Source organism: Thunnus maccoyii, chromosome 21 (assembly GCF_910596095.1).
Source record: "Thunnus maccoyii chromosome 21, fThuMac1.1, whole genome shotgun sequence".
Taxonomy (NCBI): Eukaryota; Metazoa; Chordata; class Actinopteri; order Scombriformes; family Scombridae; genus Thunnus; species Thunnus maccoyii.
Window position 1 is genome coordinate 14,307,359 of NC_056553.1, and position 14,404 is coordinate 14,321,762.

Here is a 14,404-nt window from a genome sequence, read left to right on the forward strand (position 1 = left end):
CATCTGATTTACTGATCTACGCAGATGCGTGATGATTTAAAAAAAAATAATAAAAAAAAACCTAATGCAATAAAAAGTTATTCCTCTGAAGTCTTTACCTTGTGGGCTTTGGCAGCTCCCTTTTGTTTCTGGGTAGCTATGGTGATGGGATGGATAAGAGAAACCATATCTGTGGAATGCCTGAGTGGACGAAAGAGCACACAGTGTCCCGATTAGGCTATATGAGATTGTAAAGCCCAACAGGCCAGTGAGCTTTATAAAAAAAATAATAAACTTGAGTGGGAGAAAGTAAGCAAAAAAAAAAAAACTGTGTGTGAAGATGACCTCAGAGGATAAACACTTACCAGCCGCTTCATTAGGTACACCTGTGCAATCTAATGCAATCCAATACAACAGCTCTGAGCAGATTTGCATTTTCAGCGAGCCAGGTTGGCCCAATTAGAGATGTAGATGACAAAGTATACCTGTGTATGTGTGTGTGCTCTTTGTGTCTCTGCCGCAATTTTGCTGTCTGATGTTATTCTAATGGCCTGCAGGAATGAGAAGGCTATTCATTTTTCAAGGATAAGCGTCTTTCCATCACAACTTTCTCTTTACATTTCTTACATGTGCATGTACACACTCACACACACTTTGAACTTGAGGCATGTGTCATTGATTTTTACAAGGACACTGCCACATAGCAATAAGGCAAGTCTTTGAACACAGCCATAATGCATTTTAACCCTTAATGTGCAACATACAACAGTCAAGGGGGTCAGTAAACTACTGATATCTATATTTAATGGTTAAGGCTCAATGTTTTTTTTACAGCTTTCCATTAAAAAAAATACCCAGTTGTATCTTTTAAAAAAAGAGTGTGTCAGTTTTCACTGATTCTCCTGAGATTTCATGTAAAACTGCATCCAAAACTCATTTGACTTCCTGTTACAAAATACACTGAGGAGGCAGTCCTCTCACAACAGGGACAGCTCAGTTTTTAAAGCCAAATTTCACCAGTTCCAGTCATTCCAGTGTTTTCCTATATTTCAACAGCGGCGCAGCACTGCTGCTAAATGATGAGCGCCACCGCTGAAATTTCCCTTTGTACATAATAATCATGACGAACGCAAACCACGCACACTTTCTCCACTTCCAGCAGCTGACTGGAGCAAGCGGGAAGAGAATGGGAACTGGTGTCCTGTACGGTCGTACAGCAGCCTCTGCTATCTGTACTCCCCTCTGCTCTCTGTGTCAGGGCGGGGGCTCAGCTCCTCCACACATACAAACACACACACAGAGCGGAGAGGCTGCAGTGGAGACAGTAAATCAGGTGAAGTGAAAAAAAGTTTTACTCAAGTTGACGACAAGTACACTCTTCACTGTAAATGCAATAAAACCTTTGCGAGTAAAAAGCCAAGATGTGATATAGTGATATATCAAACCACCTGTTCAACAAGCATAAACAAGCAATATGTTAATTGTTTTGTCCACCGCCGGCATCCGGCATGTTCAACCACAGCGCACCTGTTAACCTAATATAAAGTGTTATAAACAAGCTAAAACAAAAGCTGTCTGTATGTAGCTGCTGTAAATGTTTAGTTGATTTTGCCACATATATTCAAACTAGTCAAATTCCTGTAAACTTAGCCACTGGCTGAGACGGCAGCCCCCCTCCCTCTATAAGCGGTACCTATTGACAGTAAATCACATCAGCAGCAGAGGAAGTAGGGCAGAGGAAAGGGTGAATCACTAATACTGCTGTCTGTGTTCATTCTTTCTAAACTTCACTCAGTATTTTGATGTCAGGAATTAATTATATTTGTTTCCGGTGAGATATTATTGAGTTTATTTGAGTAACTTTGCTGTTGTACATATTATTTTTGATGCTCTCGAAAACAATATTTAGTTATATTAAATCAATTCTAATCTTGTTCTGAATTAGGATTATTTCCGGACAAAGCGCTTACCTCATCAGAGGGCATATTTGTTTCACTTCTCTTCTTGCTAATGTCTGAGTGCACTGTGAACAACAAACAAACTACAACCTGTGTTGTTTTTTTTTATAAATATTGTAATGATAATGGTCCAAAATGATGTGAAAATGCATTGTTTTTAGTCAAAGGACATCAAATGATTGTGTTGATGCATTTCATTTTTTAACAATTATTACAATAACTCATCTGAACCTCCAGAGCCCTTCTGGTGTCAAATGCTCCTGTAAATGATCACATACATGACTCTGAGGACATAGATAAACCTATCTGGAACAATTCTAAGGTGGTTTTAAGTTATTCCACTGCTGGTGTGTGCAAATATGAGTCCTGGCATCATGGGCAGCACTGCTGCTGAAAAAAATCTCTCAGATATGAATATTTGCTGGTTCTCTTAGTCTGTTATGATGGTCATTTGAATATCTTTGGGTTTAAGCATTTTAAAAAGGTTAACTTGGGCTTTGGAAAACTGTGATGGGCATTTTCTGATGTTTTTAAGACCAAATGATTGAGAAAATCATTGGCAGATTAATCGATCATGTAAATTATATTTATAGCCATATAGAAAAAACACAATTGAGCAGCTGAATAAGCACCAGCATCCCATAAAGTAAGTAAAAAAGGCACAACTAATGGTTAAACTACAGTGTTTGCAATGCAAATCTAATGCCCACAGAGATTTTTTTTTAAATCTGATTCGATTTTTGCATGGATTTAATATTAAAAACCCAAACCAGTGATAAATTCAAGGATGCTTTTCCTTTTTAGATTAAAAACCAAAAATAAAGAGCTCTATTTAAGCTCCTGTTAGAGTATGTTTCCAGACTGGCCGATAAGACATACTATGCAGTATGGAAAAATCTGGAAGTAGTGTCTGGAAGCATACACTACTGAATCCTCTGCAGCACAGGTGATCCACTCTTCCTCTCCCTGTCCTACAGAGAAAGCAGCAACAGCCAGCCACGATATCTGATCATCATCACAAAAGGAAATGTCACAGAGCAAAGCACCCCCAGTCATTCAGCCCACTATTCTTCCAGCTGACATAATGTTACTGTCATAATCAAATGAGGGTTGGGAGGAGGTGGGTGGCCTCAGACTGTGCAGCGTTGCTCCAACAGGGAAAGTCCTATCCAAATTCCAAATTCTGACAGAACACAGGATGCGGGCGTCCCCGCCCCCTTGGGAAAAGAGGAACAGGAGGAAAATTGGGAGCGCCATGGATAGACTGGAAAGCCTGGAATGACTCATAGGAATCAGGTGTTCCAATGATAACACGGCAGTCGGGGATTAACCATGAAAAAGGTTGATGTAACCACATTTCTTGATAACAAAAATATTTTTCCTCATTCGATGATCGTTTATGTGAATCACTTGGGCTGAATTTCCATACAATGTTTCATAGCAGCTCATTGATTGATTGAATCAGGTGAAAAACACATATCATGTTCTTAGATTCAGTGTTTGGGAATGAACAATGGTGTGGTCATGACTGCATGATAACAGAGATGAATGGCTGATTTAAACGTGGGCTTTGATGGTAAGAAATTATGCACGGGCCCTTCGCCATAAATAAGATTCATTTGGACGCTGATAAATGCACATTACATATTATCGCCATTTTTTCTCATCAGGGCACTTTCTGAATGAATCAATACTGGTCTTTGTGGTGATTAGAGCGCTGATGGATCAGAGCCAGGTTGCCCTTTTAATGGTGAGATTTTCCATCAACATGACTCCGGATCACTCTTATTCATCATAATAGGTGAGGACATGGGCATATGGAAACCTTCGCTTCACTGCAGCGTCGTTAAGGTGACTGATAGTGGATATGGCCTGTCACTCCGCCACATAGTCAGTCAACGGATGAAGAGAATTCATATTCAGAAGGTCTCGTTTTCATTAATCCAGGGCTCAACTCCACTGAAAGAAAGAGACCTCGTGAAAACGTAAGTGACCTTGAGATAATACATGCTCTTAAGTCTTTTCTGTGTTTCAGGCGCGCACACATCCACTCACCCCCCCCCCTCCCCCCTCTCTCTTACTCTCACGCTTACAAAGTGGCATAAGAAACAGAACAGACCATGAGGGATGCTGCCTGTCTCTTAGAAACTCATCACGGTGACATATGACATTGACAGACAGATGCTGGAAAACAGATTTTCTCCTCTACCCCACAGACATTTGTCTTTCACCCCCTGTTTGTTCCTGCATGGATCAAGTAGAAGATGTGAGCCAGATGCTAGACTGTCTGCTGACTAGACTCGGTTACCCAACACTGAGACTGATTCAATGACTTTTTCTGGCAATCTATCCAGATTTACTAAATAAATACCATACATGTGGCGCCACAACACGTTACCATAAGACTTTAATGAGCTAAAGTTTATGTAAACAGTAAAACAGACGTGCGTTTCTCAGTTACCCTTTTCTGTATTTACTGTTTTAATATGCACAAGATATGCAAATCCTAGATATTACACTGCAGAGATGCATGAAACAGATGAAAACCTATATTAATTCACTACATTCCTATCTTGCACGTTACAAAATGGGTGCTCAATCACCTTACAAAATGCACTGCTGTAAGGTTTTAAAAATGAGGACACACTGCCATCTGGAGGGACTCCCAATGTCTCCTCAAAGTGACTCGGTGTAACTAACTTTAGTTGGCTTTAACTTGGTTTTATCAAATGTGTCAAATGTACTCAGGAACAGAGCTCTCTCTGGAGCCACATAACTCAACTTCTGTCAAAATGTAAGCACCACCTATATCACCTTGTTGCCATATTTAAAAAGATACCATAATATTTAGAACTCTAATAACACCATAAATACTATGGCAGAATAATATTTAGATTAAGGTGACATTTCAGTTAAACAGGATAAGCCAACCACAAAATGTAAGCCTTGGTTTTAACGAGAGAAATAAGAACTGTACCAATTGCTCTTTCACAATTTACTTTACCATGATGATTTATCTGTTCTATCTTAAAAGTTGTGCCCTGTTCTTTCCTAACTGAAAGTACCACGGTGTACCTGGATTTCAAGGCAGGCAAGCAAACACATTCACTAGCCTAAATAACTCCTTCACTGAGGGAGATGGGATCGTTAATTGCATCTCTGTGGCATTTTATAGAGTTCTGAAAATGACTAGATTGCTCCAGTAAAGGGGGGAAAAAAAGCAAAACAAATGGAAAAACAGAGAGCTGACAGAGACTGAGTGCAAAGGGACCCATGAGGGCACCACATTACATCGGTTTAGAAAACATATGGAGTGGAAGGCCATGTCTGACACACATCTGAGCCAGTGGGATCAAAGGCATAACGCACTTCCGAAACATATCAAGACCACATCCAAACTAGCTATCCATCCGCCTTTTATCTGCACCCAAAAGCTGAAAAAAACCTTGCCAGTGCACTCTCCAGAGAGGATAAATCCAAATACGCTGGTGTCTTGCTTTAGTGTGGATGGAAAAACCGAGCTTATGGTGTCCTCAGGCCACCTTAGACATAGCTGTACACTGTGCGGCAGTAATGTATGAGGACAACTTCCTGCCGCCACTAACTTTTTCTGTTATCAGTCATTTTGAATACCAATACAGTCGATCACACAGTGCAGGTGTGTTCCCGTGGTTATGTTCAGGTTTTCAGAGAGATGTGAAGCATTAAATTGAAGCTTAATCGACTGTTTAACAGCTACGTACTTACAATTAAAACATCTCAACTCTCATAATGCGGATGCAGGAAGCGACACAACAGAACAGCTGAGACTCAGCAGAGTAACCAGATGATGGCTGTAATGCACAACTCTGGTATTTGCCAACAGAAAGATGCAGAAAAAGGAGAGATTTTTCTGTTTGTCTACTGCAAAATGACCTAAAAACACTAATTTTTCACATTTTACTTTAATAATTTGTCTTCAAAAATATATTTTGACTTGATTTTACTTTGGAATATCTCAGGGAATATCGTACCAAAAGCCAACTGTTGAAGCAATTCACCAGCGTCACCCACATAGCTGTGGGACTGAAACGGTTAACAGTTTATTCACCTTTGGTTGAACATCCCTCTGAAGTTGTAGTTAGCTCTGTAGTTGGGCATGGGCTTGGGATCCAAAGGCCTGTAGATAGCTGGTTCCCCTCTCTTCATGGCCAGACCATTCAGCTCCACTGTGGGTGTTATACTGCCTGTGTGAGTGAGTGTGCATAGAAAAGGACAGAAAATTAAATATGGAAGATTAAAAACAAGGCAGTGAAAATGTGCAAATAATGAAAGATTGTCAAAATATTAAATATTACTATCTGACATTTGAAAAAGCTTTAAAATTGCAAAAAATAAAAAAATAGGACTCTGAAGATAGATTGCATCAAATTCGGTTTTAAGAATATATCACAGGTGTACCGACTGATTTTACGAGCTGTATTCTTCACCCTTTCAAGTCTCCATTCTAACCAAAAACTGCAGAACTTTCCTACCTGACTGATTTTGTATGATGCTTGCACTGCTAATCCCACAGCTCCCAACTGATGTTGCATAATCTATCACAGGGCATTCCTAATCCCATTAAGAGCTGGCTATGAGGCCTTTCACTACTACAATGCCGCAGAGGGCAGGAGAGGTAAGACAAGGCTAGTGGTATTAATTTGGCCGGTGAAACATAAGGCTGCACTTAGAGAGAGAGACTTTACCGGCTTTGCTCTGAACATGGATATTTTAAATGTGGCTTGGGAGCTGTACCTGGAAGCCAAACACTTCCAGGTGAAAATTCAAACAAACACTGAAACTTAACACAAATAGTGGAGAGAGAGAGAGAGAGAAATGCAATGCTTTGTTGTATTTCCTCCCTTCTTTAACCACAGCCTTCTACTTCATGATTACACGTGAAATGTAAAACAATGCTCTGTAAAGTGACTTTCCCATCTCCCTCCAATTGGACATACTGTATTCCACCACCTTTCACTAACAACAGTAGAGGGCAGCAATGCAACAATAAAGTGGTGGTTCAGATTGTTTGATAAAAGGTAGTGTGAGTTACTGACTATATTTACATGCTCACTAATATTCCACTATTATTCCAAATATGACAATATTCCGAATTTGATACTTGTCATGTAAATAGCATGTATGTTTGGATATTCTGAATGAGGCCATATTCCGAATGTGTCATTTTATGATTAAGACATGTGGGATATGTGAATATTATTCTGGTTTTAGGATTCTTTGGACATGTATACAGCACATTCAGAATGTGTGTCTAAAATGGGGTTTTTACCACAGTCTGCGACACATTGCCCTCTTGCCTATTTACCCCTGCGCAGCCAAAATGAGGGGAAGGCAGACAGAGGAGAGGAATGAGAGGAGAGTGGAGAGCTGTTCAGGGTGGGCTGGAAAAGTAGAGCACGCCTTCACCACGACAGGGACAGAAGGGATTGGTTATTATTGTGACATGTAGTCATGGACTGACAGTGACGACTCGGTGTGATGCACCAAAAACACTCAGCGGTGTAGTAAACATCATGGTACAACATAGGTACTAGATGTGCCTGTAACTATATGTTTATAATGTCAGCCATGTCAATATCACTAATACTGTCAATATCAGCAGCTCACTAATGTTTTTCACCTTGCTGGTTTACTTCACTGCCTGCAGAGATCTTGTGATTCCCGCTCCCACTGGAGCAGAGGAAAACCCTGAAAACCCTCTGCATGTAAACGGGAATATTAGTAGAATATTCATTTTCATTAGCCATGTAAAAAGCTTAGTAGGAATATTGTCTTTTTCGGAATAAGGGCAAAAACTGGAATATTTTGTGCATGTAAATGCATGTAAAATGTCACTGACTTGGTGGTAATGGTATCAATGCATGGACATTAGCTCAGGCTATGAGTCATGTGAGCACAAGGTGCCTGCTTGTCAGCCAGAAATGAACAGCAGAAACTTTAAAATAAAAAATGTAACCACAACATGGCGTGCAAAAAAACATCCACAAAATAAATTAAACATATTTAGTGTGTATCAGCTACTTTGGTGAATAGTTACATAATAATCTATCTATAAGCAGAGGTCAGAGAAGAATTTAGCATTGAAACTACACTACAAATGTTGCATTTTATGGTGGATGGTCAAATACGTATTTGAAAACTGTGTGTTGGCTTAAGATGTCATTGTTAACTGCAATTTATTTCTGATTTCTGTTATGAACACCCAGTAACTCATAGCATTTGTTTCCGAAAATCTGAACTACCTCTTTAAACCTGATGCATCCTGCCGCTAAACCACATAAGGAGAAGTAGAGAAAAGATGACCCATCCATAACCTCACTATCAAATCTAATAGTGGGTTCTATTACATTATGTAATGAGTAATGTAAAGTTCTATAGCTGAACAACTACTCTCAAACTTTCAATTTGGAATAACATTTGAGAAAAAAACACTTCCAAACTACTTTCAGTGAGATAGAAACATGCTGTAGAGTCCTACTACTGGCATTTAGAGGAAATGAAACTGGTTGCGATGCTTCAGATCAACATATTGAGCAAGAAAACAAGTTTAGCATGAGAGCAAATTTGACATTATAAACACTTGCTTACTACAAATATGAGGCTTAATATACAGTGCAGCTAGTAGGAGCCACAATTGGTGGTTGACAGCCTTATTGAGAAGATATTTCTAAATCTTTTTTTTTTTTGACACGGGTCATAATTCCACTTTATTTTGTCTGGCTGGTGCAGCCAGTATCTGTTATCTGCTATCTGTTGCTGCATGTGAGACACAGACCAAGTAAAATATTTTTAGATGATATTCGGTTTCAAAGTCTTAACAGTATTAAACACATATTAGACATACTGTAGATTAGTCTGTGCACTAAGTGCTGCCTCCATTTTCTTGAAATGTTTCAGTTAGAGAGAAAAAAAAACACACTTCCCCGCATTGAGAGTGATGCTGATGACAAGTATTAACTTGCTTTGCAGCTTTTTCCAATTTAATCTGCCTCAGTTAGAAAAGCCTTTTTGTATCTGGATAAAAGCAGCTGTTCCAGACATATCACATTAGCAGTAATGGAGAAAAGGGGGTAATTCTTCAAAGACACATTCCTACATAGTACTATAGATACTGTGTGTTATTGCGTTTGCAGTACCTGGGTTGCTGTTGATGTCCACTTTGGGGGAGCGGGGCGCTGGCCTGGGAAGGACACTCTCATCCAGCGCTTTGGCGGCTGTGGAGTGTTGGGCCTTTTTAATGCTGGTGCCCTCTGCCTCCCACACCTGCTCCCCAAGAGTCAGCTGCACTGTGAAGATCTGGAAGAGTGACACACGGAGGGAAAGACATTACCCGACAGCGACTGAATTTTTACCAACGTCCATCTGGGACCATATGGTAGGAGCTCCGTGTATTTTACATAATCAACATTCATTCATGAAAAGTGCTGAAAAGTCACGAAGCATCATCGCAAGAGATAAATAAACAAGCGTGCATTATCTCAGAGTAACAGTAGGTTTAACTAAAAATGAATGTTGTCGAGCCAGTCACCTTAGCATGTGCAGGGCCTCTCTCATTGAGGAGCTTGTACTGTGGTTGGATCCTATTGAAACGGGCTAACTCATTCACCAAACACATTGGAGTTTTCTCTTTAGGGTTTGCCATGTTCTCCTGGGGCGGGCCTGAAAACACAGCGAAGCAGAATACACGGTATACTGAGCAATGTGGTTACAATATCAGACAGAGAACTATACGCAGCAATCGTTATCATGTATTGACACATAATTTGATTGCCTGACAGATCACAGGACTGGCATGGGATATTTACATATTATAGCATGCATCTTGTGCAGCATTCACAGGTCAGAAAGCATAATTATAATTTCTTATGCACAAGAAACAAAATTAACAGATCACTAAAGACATAAATGAGTCGATTTGTAGGAGAGATGTGAGTGTTAATTAAAGATATTTTCGTCACTCAGCACAGGGGCTCAGGTGTGTTTTGATCTGTCTAAACAGGATTTTACATCCTTGTGAATAAACAACTGCTTTCAATGGAGTCGATTTAATGATGAGGGATATTATTAGTAATTTAGTTCCTATCAGGTTAACATAATCATGTGGCAAGTCTGGAACACAAGAAGTGTTAAATATTCTGTTCCTGTTCAGAATAGGATTGGAAAAATTTGTATTCAGGTTGGGTTATCTGGTCAATACCATAAGATTTTAACAAGCAGTGGAGAGAACTGGTGCTTCAGCCCTATATGTCAGTTGCTCATCCCATGCCAACCTTTGTTTGTACTCTTTACACATAACTACAGCTTTAATCTTCAAGTAGGTTGTCTATATTGTGTTGTTGACGGACAGTGCAACCCTTTTCCACTGACAATCAACCTGCATCCAAAGCCTCAAAAGATGTGTGTGTGTGTATCTAGTGATTAGAATCCAATAATGCACAGAATAAGTGTTTCAGTCTTTCAGACTCTTGTAACTGGTTTAGATTTGTCTTTGTTTTATGTTTTTTCCTCTTGTCATGTGTTGGCATATAGTGAATATTGTAGTTTCAATAAAGTATATGTATCTATCTATCTCAGCTAAGAGAAAGATTCATTTGTCAAACAATTAATATTCTTATATAAATTACTCTAACATATAAACTTTGACTGTACAATGCTGGCAAATCTGCACTGAAACCTGTGGCGATACAAAATAAAAGATGCTGATAACAAGCAAATAGTCCGTAATTTGCTGGTAATAACAGAAACTAATTATCATGAATAATATTTAAGACCACAATGTATTGCAAAAATGATGGTAAGCTATTCTATAGACAGTCTACCTGGCGGTGAGGCACACACAGGGGCGTCCCCATATCCGACTGCAGGAGCAGGGCAGGCGGGTGTGGGGGCCGGGCCTGTGCCGTTGACGGAGGGCTGCAGACCCAGTGATCCTGGGCTGGCCATGGCCGTCGGGGGGACTCCGGGGGAGAGGCCAGGACCAGCCAGGGGTGCTGAGGTCTGTACTTTCACTTGAGCCATGCTCTATTCCTGCAAACAGACAAAAACATCAATAACTTTAAAGTTTGTTAGGAACAAAATGATCATTACAGACTAATCATATCACTTTAAATAGACTAGTGATGAGAAGAATAAGTTGTTTAATCAAAAAGATCAAAATGAATAATGATTTTTTTTTTTTTTTATCAGATCACAGGTCTACACACAAATGCACTCATAAATTCAGTTTTGGATAAATTTAAAACTGTTGAGTGTCATTTGACAGATTTATGCAGGCAAAGCTAGGAGAACAGACTTCAAACTGAGCAGCCCTAGCCCTATCTCACATTCTGATCCGCTGGCAGCTAATACACCCAGACAATGAACCTTTATTTGAAGGAGCTTTGCTCATGTTACTGCTGCTAAGCTCCCCGGAAAAAGGAAGGGAATCCTGTGATATCAGCCTGAACAAGACAATGGACATTTGATCAAGTTTATTTGAGACTAAAGAGACGTAAGCAGACCTTCATTAAGTAGACATAGATTAATATGACCAGCAGAGAGGGACCACCAATCCTGTGAAAGTTAACAAAACACACATTAACTTCTTTATCTTGTATGCATGCAACATTTTAGTGAATGCAATTACACACAGGTCATGGCCTATGGGTATGCATGAGTAACATAATATACAACCATCTATTTTTCATCAATGAGAGATGAAGATCGGGCAGGTAAATAACATCTTGCCAAGAGGGCTCTACTACTGGTTCACATTAATATGTGAGGGGAAATGAGAGAAATTCTTTACATGTCCCCGCAGAGGGCAGAGCAAAGGGGCAGCAACAGGGCTGAACTCCTGGAGTGTGGAGACAATTCACTGTCTGCCGCTTTATGAAATGCTGTCTATGAACCTGGCATCTCTAGGTGATGGACAATATCTTTAATCATCATGTCACCCTGAAATAATCTATAAGATCATTGAACTGAGTATGTAAAAAAAACAAAACATTGGTATCTTTATCATCTTTAATTAATAGATCAAACTGAAGACGGGTTTTAGATATCACATGGGTAAATGGAGAAGTATTGCAGGTTTTCAAATGTCAACTCTTGTATGTGTTTCCCCCTGAGATCATGATCACAGGTGTTATCCGTGTTTACTGTTTACAATTGAGGGCCATGGCTGGACTGGGGTAAACAACACAGCAATGACCATATCCCGAAAACAACTGATATCGACTGTATTCACAGAATTAAATGCTATTTTCTACTCTGACGTGTGACCACAATTCATTCCGTTGCAATCAATATTTTCCTCTTTATATCTCCGGTGCATCTTGGAGTGCCCCTGAAGTTCTCGGGGTCACTTTTTTTTCTTGCTCTTCTTTTAACACTCTCGCAGCAACATGCAGAAATATAAATGAGAAATCAGCAACCTGAATGCATGGTTGTCTTGCACAGTAACTTGAACATGGAGGTGGTGTTAGGGTCGACTGGCTGTCTGCAACCCCTGAACCTACATTACAGCCTCGACTGTGTCCAGCTTAGCAGGAAGCTAACGTAACCAACAAGCAAACGGCGTTTCCTGCAAATGTCAGCTCCCCAAAACGCGCCAACGGAATGGGCAAGCATGCATGCTGTCATTATTAGGTCACTGTGATTTCTCTTAATGAATATACACCGTCTAGCCGCCTCCTGTTACGGTAGTTTAGCCGGTTTAAAGCTCATCATGGCTGATCGGCCGAGCACCCCTCTAGCTAGCATCTCCACACCGCCCCATCCTTCCACGAAAGTGTGGGGAATTTCAGTCCGCCGCAACGTATACGGACTGACGACAGCGTGGCGAATAATCCTGACACTATCTGACAACACAGGGACAAATATTTTAGGGTATATTTTACCTTTGTCCAGGGCCAGACCCCAGTTACACCTCCAACATTGGCAAACACTAAAGAGAACTGGATGGAAGTGGGAACAGACCACCTTATTTGTCTGGGTAAAAAATGAAAATACGTCCAGTTAGAGGCAAATGACTGTTCGTTTTAATATTTTATGTGTATAGTTTGTGTTTTGTTTCTTTTGCCAGTGTTAAATATTGCACATCGCTGTCTTACCATCATTCGAGTTCGAGTTGAATCTTGAATGAATCGGCCACCCCCGCGGTGAGCACAGTGGTTTAGTCCTAGTTTGCTTCCTCAGAGACTGAAACAACTTTGATTCAAAACCTCAATGAATCTTTTCTAACTTGTTTTCTTCAAAGTGTATCAATGTTGCGGATCAGTTTGATTCAATAACATATAACTGTGTGATGCATATTTCTAGACACAACTATTATAGTTACTTGAAATTACCCTTTATGTTTTTATCTTTTTAAAAAATGGCCTATTTTTCCTCAGAAAAACCTATAGAGTAAGCTTAATTATGGAGTTAATTATAAAGCTTAGACCTAGGCTGTTCTGCCCAGAGGAGAACAGCACTTCCTGCACCTAGTAGGATTAAATGCCTCTGCTCATGGGCACTTCGGCAGGACAGGTGTTCACCTCAGGCTTGAATGAGGAGACCCGTCTCATAATAAACCACCAGATCTGTCAGCAGGCTCCTCAGACAAGATACCACGTCCCGTCCTGGCAGTGAGGCTCCTGCTACAAGGTGATATGACGGTGGTCATGGATGTTATTATGTAGGTGGTGATGATTCTGGGGCCTCACAGCTGGAGAGGACCCACATAAATCCCAGTGGGAACCATTTATTCAGGTGTACTATCAAAGGGCCAATCATTCCTAGCTACAACTCTGTATCCACATGTGCTATTCTGTTAAACTTTGAGTTTTTTAGTTTAGGACACGAAGTGAGAAAATTAAAACAGATTCAACAAAATATTATATGACTAACCTGCTGCTACTATATGAGCATTAGTCAAAAAGTAAGAATGTGAGCTGTAGATAGTCACAGGCACATCTGACAAGAATACTGCTGTGGTGTGCCCAGTAGATGGTGCTACTAAACCACTTTTTCTTGTGTTATGGTAGTCAGCTGTGTGTCACAGACAAGTATGCTCTCTTGTACAAAGGTAAAATTCTTCAGTGTGACACACTGTTAGGGATTCTTTGTCTGCTTCTGCTCTCTCCCACACAAGCACAGTTACATAATGTCAAGCAGTCTAATGTCTGGTACTGCGAAGGACACAACTTGTGCAAAACTGTGACTGATTTGTGCTTGAATAAATATTTCAAGCATTTAGGGGAAAGGGGCTCACCATTCAATATTTGCCCCCAGTTTATTTAAGGTGCTACACACTTAATTTAATAACAAAAAAATAAACAAAACTGAATGAAAGTTCATGAGGAGTAATTGATAATGAACACCTTTTCAAGTTTGGCCAACATCTATATTAGAGCACAAAATAAGGAAGAAGAATACATGTAGTTAGGGGTTGAATAAAATTT

The 14,404-nt window shown here is 40.0% G+C and overlaps 1 protein-coding gene across 2 annotated transcripts in view; it reads right to left on the reverse strand.

The window, feature by feature from the left end:
• The window catches only part of stau2 (staufen double-stranded RNA binding protein 2), an 89,640-nt gene extending 76,553 nt beyond the window's left edge, over nt 1–13,087 (reverse strand). The window contains exons 1-6 of one of the 2 annotated variants that reach the window (XM_042399684.1): nt 13,073–13,087; nt 12,860–12,950; nt 10,799–11,006; nt 9,508–9,638; nt 9,116–9,275; nt 6,028–6,163 (exon numbers count right to left, since the gene is read on the reverse strand). In XM_042399684.1, coding sequence (XP_042255618.1) covers nt 6,028–6,163; nt 9,116–9,275; nt 9,508–9,638; nt 10,799–10,997 — 626 coding nt within the window. In that variant the 5' untranslated portion in view covers nt 10,998–11,006; nt 12,860–12,950; nt 13,073–13,087. Of the gene's footprint in view, nt 1–6,027; nt 6,164–9,115; nt 9,276–9,507; nt 9,639–10,798; nt 11,007–11,479; nt 11,532–12,859; nt 12,951–13,072 lie in introns of those variants that run through there. The other variant, XM_042399683.1, reaches the window with a different exon arrangement.
• Nucleotides 13,088–14,404: the final 1,317 nt, after the last annotated feature.